The sequence below is a fragment of the Amaranthus tricolor genome, chromosome 12, assembly GCF_026212465.1.
Source record: "Amaranthus tricolor cultivar Red isolate AtriRed21 chromosome 12, ASM2621246v1, whole genome shotgun sequence".
NCBI classification, from domain to species: domain Eukaryota; kingdom Viridiplantae; phylum Streptophyta; class Magnoliopsida; order Caryophyllales; family Amaranthaceae; genus Amaranthus; species Amaranthus tricolor.
In genome coordinates, this window is record NC_080058.1 from 16,633,173 (window position 1) to 16,644,063 (window position 10,891).

A 10,891-nucleotide genomic window follows, 5' to 3' on the forward strand; every position below is an offset into this window, starting at 1 on the left:
CCTAGTACTATAAATAGGGCTCTCATACTCACACATCAAACACAACCCCTAAGTCAAACACATAGCCTTTTTTTGTTTGTTATCTCTTTCTCAATTGTAATTCTTCATTAAGAAGTGTTGTTTGTATTCTTTTGATATAATATAAACAGAAACTACACACCACGGAGGACGTAGCCATCATTGGATGAACCTCCTTAAATCTTTGTGTCCTTTTTAGTTACATTGTCAAACTTTGTTTTGTTCGTTGTTGTTTGTTCTTAGCATCGTAACGGTTTTGGCAAACGTTTTCAATTGGTATCAGAGCCAAGTTGTTTTTACGGTGTTTTAAGAAATTATCATTTGAGAATCATGACTACAATGAAGCTCGACATTGAGAAGTTTGATAGAAATGTAAATTTTGGCTTATGGCAAGTCAAAATGAGAGCCATATTGATCCAAAATGGTGTGCATAAGGCCATTGATGGTGTAGATAAGATGCCGGAAGGAATTTCCGCATCGAGATGGGAAGAGATAGACACTAAGGCATTATCGGCAATTCAATTATGCCTTTCCAATGAAGTTCTAAGAGAGGTTGTTAAAGAAACAACAACCAAGAGTATATGGGAGAAGTTGGAATCACTCTACATGGCCAAGAGTGTTACCAATAGGCTACTTTTGAAAAGTAGACTCTACGATTTATGCTTGGAGGAAGGTAAACCTTTGAAACCTCACTTAGATGAGTTTTATTCCATTGTTATGGATTTACAAAACATTGATGTCAATCTTGATGATGAAGACTTGGCAATTTTTCTTTTATGTTCTCTACCCCCTTCTTATAAAAATTTTAGAGAAACTCTACTTTATGGTAGAGATAATTTGAGTAGTGATGATGTGAAGAGTGCCTTAACACAAAGGGACCTTATTGATTCACAATTATCAAAAAAGTCACAAAGCAATGCTAGTGATGGGTTGTTTGTGAGAGGGAGGTCACAAGAGAAAGGTTCCACTAGTGGGAGTGGAAACAAGGGTAAAGGGAGGTCCAAGTCCATTAGGCCAAATAAAAATAAAACTTGTAATTATTGCAAGCTTAAGGGCCACATCAAGAAGGATTGTTGGAAGTTAAAAAAGAAAAATGAAGAGGAGGCTAGGGAAGGAACTAGTAATGCCAATGCTAGTTATGTGAATGATAGTGATGATGGTGATGTTTTAGTTGCCACTCATGAGTACAAAGATAATAATGAGTGGATTCTTGACTCGGGGTGCACATTTCACATGACTCCCAATAAAACTTTCTTCCATACTTTTGAAAGTGTTGATGGGGGAAATGTTACCATGGGAAACAACACTACTTGTAAGGTTGTTGGGGTTGGGAGCATTAGAGTAAAAATTTTTGATGGGATTGTGAGGAACTTAACCGATGTAAGGTATGTCCCGGGGTTGAAAAAGAATCTTTTGTCTTTGGGTACTCTAGATAAGATCGGGTGTAGAATCACTTGTGAAGGTGGAGTTATGAAAATTGCTAAAGGCTCACTAGTTGTGATGAAGGGTAGGTTGAATGGGAGTTTGTATGCTCTTCAAGGTTCAACCATTCTTGGCTCGGCAAATGTATCCACAAACACAATGTCCGATCATGACACCAAACTTTGGCATTTGAGGCTTGGTCACATGGGCGAAAGGGATATGTTTGAACTCTTTAAACAAGGTTTATTTGATGGGAAGAAATTTGGGAACCTTGGTTTTTGTGAACATTGTGTTTATGGGAAACACAAGAGAGTTAGTTTCAAACCCGCCGTTCACAACACTAAGGGAATTTTAGATTATGTCCATTCCGATTTGTGGGGGCCTTCTCGAATGCCCTCCCTTAGTGGTTGTAGTTACATGTTGACCTTTATTGATGATTTCTCTAGGAAAGTTTGGTGTTATTTTATAAAACATAAAAATGAAGTGTTTGATGTCTTCTTGGAATGGAAGAAGATGATTGAAAAGAAAACCGGTAGGAGCATCAAGACCTTAAGAACCGACAATGGTCTTGAATTTGTTGATAATAAGTTTCTCAAATATTGTTCTAATGAAGGTATTGTTAGACATAGAACTTGTGCAGGTCGTCCTTAACAAAATGGTGTTGCGGAGAGGATGAATAAAACATTGTTGGAAAGGGCTAGATGCATGCTAAAACAAGCTAATTTGGGGAAGCAATTTTGGGCCGAAGCGGTGGCTACCGCATGTTATTTGGTCAACCGTTCACCTCATACCGCCTTGAAATTCAAGTCGCCACAAGAAGTGTGGTACAACACTCCGGTAAACTATTCTAGTCTTAGGATTTTTGGTTGTCCAACTTATATTCATGTAAATGATGGTAAGTTAGAACCTAGGGCTAGAAGAGGAATTTTTGTGGGATATGGAGTGAGTGTAAAGAGGTATAGGGTGTGGTGTAATGAATCAAAGAAAATAATTGTTTTTAGAGATGTCGCTTTTCATGAAAATAGCATGCTTGTATCTAGTGTTGAAAAATCTTTTGATAATGATGTAAATGATGATGCACAAGTGGAGGTTCAACCTTCTAATATTGATGATGAGAAAAATTATGATGATGTTCAACAAAGGTCTCCTCCTTTGTCCACAACTAGGCAAAGAAGGAAGATCGTGGCTCCAAGGAGGTATATTGAAGAGTGTGATTATGTGGTTTATGCTCTCAACATTGCTAGTAAAGTCGAAGGGTTAAATGAACCAAGTACGTATAAGGAGGCTATGGCCTGAAATGACTCAAGTAAGTGGTTGATTGCTATGAAGCAAGAGATGGAGTCTCTTGCAAAGAATGGAACTTGGGATATCGTTGTTGCACCAAAGAAAAAGAAAATTGTGGGGTGCAAGTGCATATTCAAGAGGAAGGAGGGTCCTTCTAGTGATATTCCTTCCATCTACAAAGCAAGGGTAGTTGCAAAGGGATACTCTCAAATTGAGGGTGTTGATTTTCATGAGGTTTTCTCACCGGTGGTGAAACACTCTTCTATAAGGGCATTGCTTGCTTTGGTGGCGATGGAGGATTTGGAGTTACATCAATTGGATGTAAAAACGGCTTTTCTTCATGGTGAGCTTGAAGAAGAAATCTTTATGAAGCAACCGGAAGGTTTTGAGGTAGCCCGTAAGGAGAATCATGTGTGTAGATTGAAGAGGTCATTGTATGGGTTGAAGCAATCTCCAAGGCAATGGTACAAAAGGTTTGTTTCCTTTATGATTTCACATGATTTTATTAGAAGTTCTTATGATAATTGTGTCTATTTTAAGAAGTTTGAAGATGGTTCTTTATTATATTTGCTCTTATATGTTGATGACATGCTAGTAGCATGTAGTTCTTTGTTTAAGGTGAAGAACTTGAAAGAGTTGCTTTCAAGTGAATTTGATATAAAAGATCTTGGTGAAGCCAAGAAGATTGTTGGGATGGAGATTTTGAGAGATCGGGCTAAGGGTATCCTATACCTTAGTCAAAGGAAGTACGTTGAGAAAGTTGTGCAACGTTTCTCTATGGATGATGCTAAAGGTGTGTCTACTCCTCTTGCTTCTCATTTCAAATTATCCAAGAATTTGTGTCCACAAACAAAGGCGGAAGAAGAGCAAATGGTAAGAATTCCATACACTAGTGCCGTTGGTAGCGTTATGTATGCTATGGTATGTTCTAGACCCGACATTACTCATGCGGTGAGTTTGGTGAGCAGATATATGTCTAATCCGGGGAAGGGACATTGGGAGGCGTTAAAGTGGTTATTGAGGTATTTGAAAGATACTTCTAATGTTTGTCTCATGTATGGGAAAAATACAAGCAAGCTAACCGAGTTTTGTGACTCGGATTATGGTGGTGATCTAGATAATAGAAAGTCCACAAGTGGGTTCGTGTTTACTTTGGGTGGTTCGGCAATAAGTTGGCAATCATCACTGCAAGATGTGGTTGCTCTCTCTACAACCGAAGCGGAGTACATAGCCGTGGCCAAGTCATTCAAAGAGGCAAAGTGGCTTAAAGGTCTTGTTGGTGAAATGTGCAATAAGGTGTGTGAGGTAAGTGTGCATTGTGATAGTCAAAGTGCAATTCATTTGGCTAGAAATCAAAACACATTTCATAGAAGGTCCAAGCACATTGATATTAAGTATAATTTCATCCGGGATGAAGTTGAGCACAAAAGGGTGTTATTGAAGAAGATTGACACTACGGAAAATCCGGCCGACATGATGACAAAGTCATTACCTACTACCAAGTTTGAATTATGTGTTGACTTGGTAGGTTTAGCTCCTTACTTGAAATAATGCCCTCTTGGGCATTTTGAGTTGTGTATGTTTTTTATGAAGTGGATTGATGAATGTTTTGATTTGGGTGAACTCAAGTCAAGGTGGAGATTGTTATGAATGGTAGTGTGACTTGAGTGCACATTAAAGGGTTGAATTCATGAGTGTGACTCTTGGATGATGGTAACTAAATGGGTGTAATTATGTGTGGAGTATTCATGAAGAATTATGGGTGTTAATGAAGATTAATGAAGAAAATGAACGGGTTTGATTTATGTATGCTCGATCAAGTTTTTGACAGAAGAATCTGTAAGGTCGCTCGACCCACTCGCTCGACCGAGCGAGCCATTTTGGTGGGTCGAGCGGTCAGACAGAATGCCCCAGTTTTGGCTGATACTCGCTCGACCGAGCCGCTAGACCGAGCGAGCTCTCTGATCCGGTCGAGCGGATTCTCTGATATGCATGGGATGCTTGTTTTCGACCTTTCAAATCCTTAGAGTTATTTCATAGTATTCATTACTCAATATCAACTATGTATTCAAGTGAGCTATTCATCTTCATGTACCTAGTACTATAAATAGGGCTCTCATACTCACACATCAAACACATCAAACACAACCCCTAAGCCAAACACATAGCCTTTTTTTGTTTGTTATCTCTTTCTCAATTGTAATTCTTCATTAAGAAGTGTTGTTTGTATTCTTTTGATATAATATAAACAGAAACTACACACCACGGAGGACGTAGCCATCATTGGGTGAACCTCCTTAAATCTTTGTGTCCTTTTTAGTTACATTGTCAAACTTTGTTTTGTTCGTTGTTGTTTGTTCTTAGCATCATAACGGTTTTGGCAAACGTTTTCAATGTCTTTGTGACTTTTTTTTATCTTTTGTCAATAAAACAACACGGTGATTTGCGTATTTAACCCAATTATAACCAATAACATACAAGAAATTAATAATATTTCTACATATAATTAGCTACCTAAATTCAATAATTTTCACTAAAAAAGAAAATGCCAACAAGGTAATGAAAAACTATTTTTTAAAATTATTGACATGAGTTATAAAATTGCTTACGCGTGTTGCACTTTTAAATAAAAATAACATATTTTTTAATATGTAATAATAATGTGTATACATTAAAAAAATTCTAGGCCCTAAAAGTAATGGGGCCCAAAACCGTCGTTTATGTGGATCATGCTACATAGTCGACCCTACCTTTAAAGTACATATATACTATATATTTAAGTTGATAAAATATCATAATTTCCACTGATAATACAATAAACTCCCAAAGGAAAATAAAAACTTTTTCATTGTAAACATTGGATCAAAAAAAATTAAAAGTAAATTATGAATCACTATTTCAAAAAGAGGAAAAACTATGAAAATGCATGTCTCCCCAATAAGAAAATAAGGGAAATAACATTATGTTTTACCTACCTACCAAAGGCCACATTCTAATGAGGTAGGGGTATTAAATACCACAACAACATATGTTATTATCAGGAACCACCATACATCCTCCATCTTGACCATAAAGCTTTTGGCAATTAACAGTGCACTGTTCGTCATTACATGCAGTGTCCGTCTGCATACATGGTGGTTCCTCCCCTCTCTCCTGATACACGTCGCCACCGTCAGGTGATGCTACCGGATCAGGTGATCCAACTGGTGCACCTCCAACTTCTATAGAATCCCAAATAGGTAAAAAATCTGAATAGGTCTCATCTCCAAATGTACCTGCACATTTCATATAAATAAATTAAGACTTACTAATTCATAAGGTTATTTATCTTATACTCCCAATATTAAGTTAGGTTGGACTTATTGTGAATGCTAACGTATTATCGGAAAAAGATACTAGATGCATACACTCAATAAGACAAGGATATATCATTGCAAAACTGTATAACTAGAGGAGAGACTTCAATGACTTATAGGGTGTGAACATCATCTTTAATACGTCGATATTGAACAAATCATCCCAACAACTAGTACATATTTTAATAAATTTAAAAGTTCAAAGCATAATTTTTTTAAAATTATATAACCCTAAATTTTTTATTTTTCCACGTGGTTGACAAAAACTAATCCACGTGATGACCTTGACGTTACAACTCTTCCAGATGGTAGATAATAGGGAAGTTATTTTGTTAATTTTATGCTATTTTTACCTAATTTAAAAACAATTTTTTGAAAAAAATAAACATTGTGATCACCCTAATTGACGACATATTTTTAAATCCGGTCAAAATAAATATTTAATTTAACAAAAAATTTAATAATTTTCTACCGCATGAAAAAGCTGAAAGCTCACCCTGTGAATTTAAAAAAAATTTTGTAAAAGAGGTAAAAATTCAAGATCACTACATGAAATTTCCCTAAATTATATTTTCTTTAATTTTTATTTCTTTAATTTTTATTTTTTAATATTGTAATTCGATAGTTTTTGCAAAATTTGCTTAATTTCCTAAATTACCAAGTAAAATCGTACAAGATTATCTCGTTAAAAGAAGACTAGGAAATAAGAAATAACCCCGAATATTGACGAGAACAATGAACGCCAAAAGTGTAGGGAGAACTACAAATCTTTTCATTGTGAGGATAAATTATAACAATCAAATTTCTCAGTTTTTTTTATTTCATAATATTGTTTATTGGGTTGTACTTGTATATTTGTTGTGAACATGCATTGAAATAATGTGTTATTATTGCCATAAATAGTAGCATATGTTTTTTAAAAGAGGCATTGCCATGAACTATACAACTTAATTTTGTTTCAATAAAAAAAAAAGGAGACTATAAAAAGTAAATGTTGTTTCTTAGTTAATTTGTGAGGTGCAATTAATGGTGGTTTAATTATTTTCTGAGGTGCTTAATAAGCTAATATCCTCCTCCCATATTTTGGCATGTCATATATGAGGCTAAAATTTTTATAGTATAATCTACTTTCTCTGAATTTTATTAATTGCTATAGTTTATATAGCAACTACTGTTTATCGACTGATTTCCATATACATTGTAAAATATAGTTAAGTGAGATTTTATTTAATTATTCTTAATGTATACTTTCTTAATATTATCATATGAAATTACAGGTAATATATGAGGTAAAGGACCATCAAGGAGGGTGTAAAGAGAGATGCGCGGAGTCAAAAGACCCCTCAAGTGATACCTTCGCCCGGTAGGGGTCGAACCCTAAACCATCTGCTCTACATGCAGATACTCTATCCATTGAGCCACAAGCGCTTTTGGTTCATATGAAATTAAAGATATTAAAGATTAAAATCTTGTACTAAATATCGGGCAAAATAAAAGTGTAGCAACTATAAAAAACTAAAGGAAGTAGGTTAATCCTATTGTCAAAACTATTTAACCTGGTATAAGAACTGGTGCAATATGCCGAATATTTTAAGTACTGAATTACATATAAATATATATTTCAAAAAAAATATAGAATTATATATTATCGTTATCATCTTCTAATATTTTTGATAAAATGTAACATTCACGTTGACATGTTTATAACAACATCATACCTGCATGATTGGATAAAAATAAATAAATATGAAAGTATTAGGCTTTTATTGTTTTTTAATCGTAATTTTTTTTCTATCTTTTTTACTTTTTAAAAAGGTACTGCGTGAAAGTAGTTAAGGAAGGAAATTTCAATATGCACACATTAATATTTAAACACTTTTGAGATAAAACATGGAACAATAAAAAATATTAGTTTATTTAATTAATGATTTTAATGTATATTTTGTACAGAAAGAATTTAAAATAATATTATATCTGTTTCTTTTTGTCTATCTGCTTTACTTTTGCACATATTCAAAATAAATTTTGAGCGTCGATATCTCTTAATACATATTGTAAAAAATTATAAAAATTATATATTAAAATTCTTTGCATCAAGACGAATTTAACGAAATCGCACATAAATATATTTTGTCTTCAATATATGTTTCAAAAATTAAAATTAAATTTCTCTTTCCTAAAGTAGAAAACGGATGGAGTACAAATTTTAAGATTATGTTATAAAAAAAATTACATCCTTTATGATTTTATTTTAAAGGAATTATTAATTGAAAACATTAACTTACAAATCCATAAGAATATAGACATTAAGATAAATAAAATTATGAGATTCTTATAATAATTTTTTTTGAGTGAAGTTTTTTAATGTAATAGAATCATGTCATTATGTACCTAATTATACATAACTTTTATTGTGCGAATTTTACAATGTAATCAATCCACACAACCAACAATACTATTAAACTAGTATAGAAATTCAAGTAATCTACAAAATTGTTAGTGAGATACTCATAATTAGCTAATCAGCTACTATTATTTGCTCTATTACATGTATTCATTTATTTTCAAATTTCAAATGGTGCAATTTGTAAGCAATTGGAAAATTCAAATAATGCCACAACAAACAATTAAAAAATCATTTTTTTTTGTTCAAGTAACAATTTTTTATTACTTATTGATCAATGAAAAAAATAACTACGGATATAAATAACAAATTGGAAATAATCTAGATGATTTTTTTTAATATATATTAAGTGGGTTATGAATTGATGTATAATTAATAAGTAAAAATTAAACAATTTAAGAGAAGATGTTTAAAAATTAAAAAGTTACTTTAAAAAGAGATTTAAAAAAAATAGAGAAAAAATATAATCAATAGAATTTGATTCTTTACTAGCTACTTTACCTTAAAATTATGTTATTTTAATATTATTTTTTATATGAGGCCCTTTAAATTTAGAGACCAGTGCAATTGGGCACCCTTACACCCTAAAGTTGCCCATGCAGAATTCGTTATGTTGCTGAAACTATTGCCAAATTGCGATAGTAAAATTAACGTACTTATTCAATTTATACGATTGATAAAAAAAAATATCTATGAATACATTGAGCTTATTTTGACCTAATTTAAATTGGTTTATTTGGTTGTAAATCTTTTTATAAATTGAATAGATTCATGGATCTTCTAGTTTAAGATTCATTATTTTATATCACGTACTTCGAATTTATTTCAAATATTTAGAATCAATTTAGCAAATTTAGCTTTATAAGATTTGATAATAATTGTTTTTGAATTGAAAATATATATATACTTGATGCTAGCAATTAAAGAATATGTAGTAATAATTGAAATCAATATCATTTGCTAAAATAAAATTTATTTTATAGGTAATATTTATTTATTTTTGTATTTAAGTAAAATTACCAAAATGCCCTTCGACCTAAGGTTACATTTATTATTGTTACTCTACTGAAATTTACAACCAACCCTATATTACTCGAACTACCAGATTTAATCACTTAATTTTCCATAATTTATCCTACAATCCCTTATTATTGATCTTATTCAGTTATTATAATTATTGTCTATTCTCGAACTGACTTAATTGTTGGAGGGGCTTTCTAGGTAACCATCCCAATCAACACTAACATTCTGATTGCAGGATTCGAAGTCTATTCTCCGGTTGGATCATAAACACTTTCGTTACTACAATAGGTGTCATCGATAACTCTTTATATTTAAGTATTTCAAGTTTCTATGTTAACACTTTTAAGTTTCAACACCAAAACAAATTCATAAGTTAATGACATTTTCGAATCAATAAAAAAAATCAGATTCTAAAATAGGTATATAGAATCTCTGTAATAAAATCATATTAGGTATTTACCCATGCTATTCACATGATTATAAAACTATTTTATAAAAAATATAATATTAATTTAGATATTATTGTTAAATTAATACAAATGTTATTTTGAACAATTATATCTATAAAATTTTAACATAACCAAAAAATTATCAACTAACTATAATACAAATTATCTTTAATTTGTGTTAAGTTTATCAAATAACCTAATATTAGTATTTTTAATCAAAAATATTTACTAACCCTTGAAAAGAAGTGATAGTTAAAACAAAAGCTACTCATATGCTTACTAAACTTGATCTTCAACATAACAACATATATTTGATTATTATGACATTCATAACTACTAGAGGTGTTCATTCGGTTGATCGGGTCGGTTTCGGACGGGTGTTATTCGGTTCGGTTGCATTTCGGATCGGTTATTTTTCGGCTGTGTGTTACAACGGGTCACACTCGGGTCGAATCGGTTAGTCACGGTTCGGTTAGAGATCGGTTATTCAAGCTATCGGGTTAGCATCAGTTCGGTGTCGGTTGAAGTTCGTGTCGAGTGTCAATCGGTCTCGGGTTGTCATCGATTACTAATTGGTTCGGTTTTTTCGGGTACAGATCGGGTTCGGGCTTTATTTTTCGAGTAGTTATCGGTTACGGATAACTATTGATCGGGTCAATATCGAAATAATTACCGATTGTTTTATCAAATATAGCAGATAGGGGTATCAAACAGGTCGGGTTGGGTCATTTTCAGGTTCGGATCATATAAAAATGGGTCAATAAACCCTTAACTTGAACCTGACCCATTTAATTAAGGGGTCAAAAATTGAAACCCCGACCTGATCTGTAGCAGATCGGATCAACCTACTAATGACCAATTTAACCTACTTTTTTTTTAGGTCATTAAATTCATATATTTCAGGTCATTTGACCCATTTAACCTTAATTAAAGGC

The 10,891-nt window shown here is 32.6% G+C and overlaps 1 protein-coding gene and 1 non-coding gene across 2 annotated transcripts in view; both read right to left on the reverse strand.

Moving 5' to 3' along the window:
- Positions 1–5,454: 5,454 nt before the first annotated feature.
- Positions 5,455–6,918, reverse strand: LOC130797095 (uncharacterized). The gene is made up of 2 exons (XM_057659586.1): positions 6,796–6,918; positions 5,455–5,999 (listed from the first exon to the last, which is right to left on the reverse strand). Exons 1-2 carry the CDS (start codon positions 6,854–6,856, stop codon positions 5,734–5,736), a joined length of 327 nt encoding a protein of 108 aa, XP_057515569.1. The 5' UTR covers positions 6,857–6,918; the 3' UTR covers positions 5,455–5,733.
- A 3,956-nt stretch (positions 6,919–10,874) lies between these two features.
- LOC130797369 (U5 spliceosomal RNA) overlaps positions 10,875–10,891 on the reverse strand; it is a 116-nt gene continuing 99 nt past the window's right edge. The window contains exon 1 of the small nuclear RNA XR_009038838.1: positions 10,875–10,891. This exon is cut by the window's right edge and continues 99 nt beyond it. This is a non-coding gene — a small nuclear RNA (U5 spliceosomal RNA).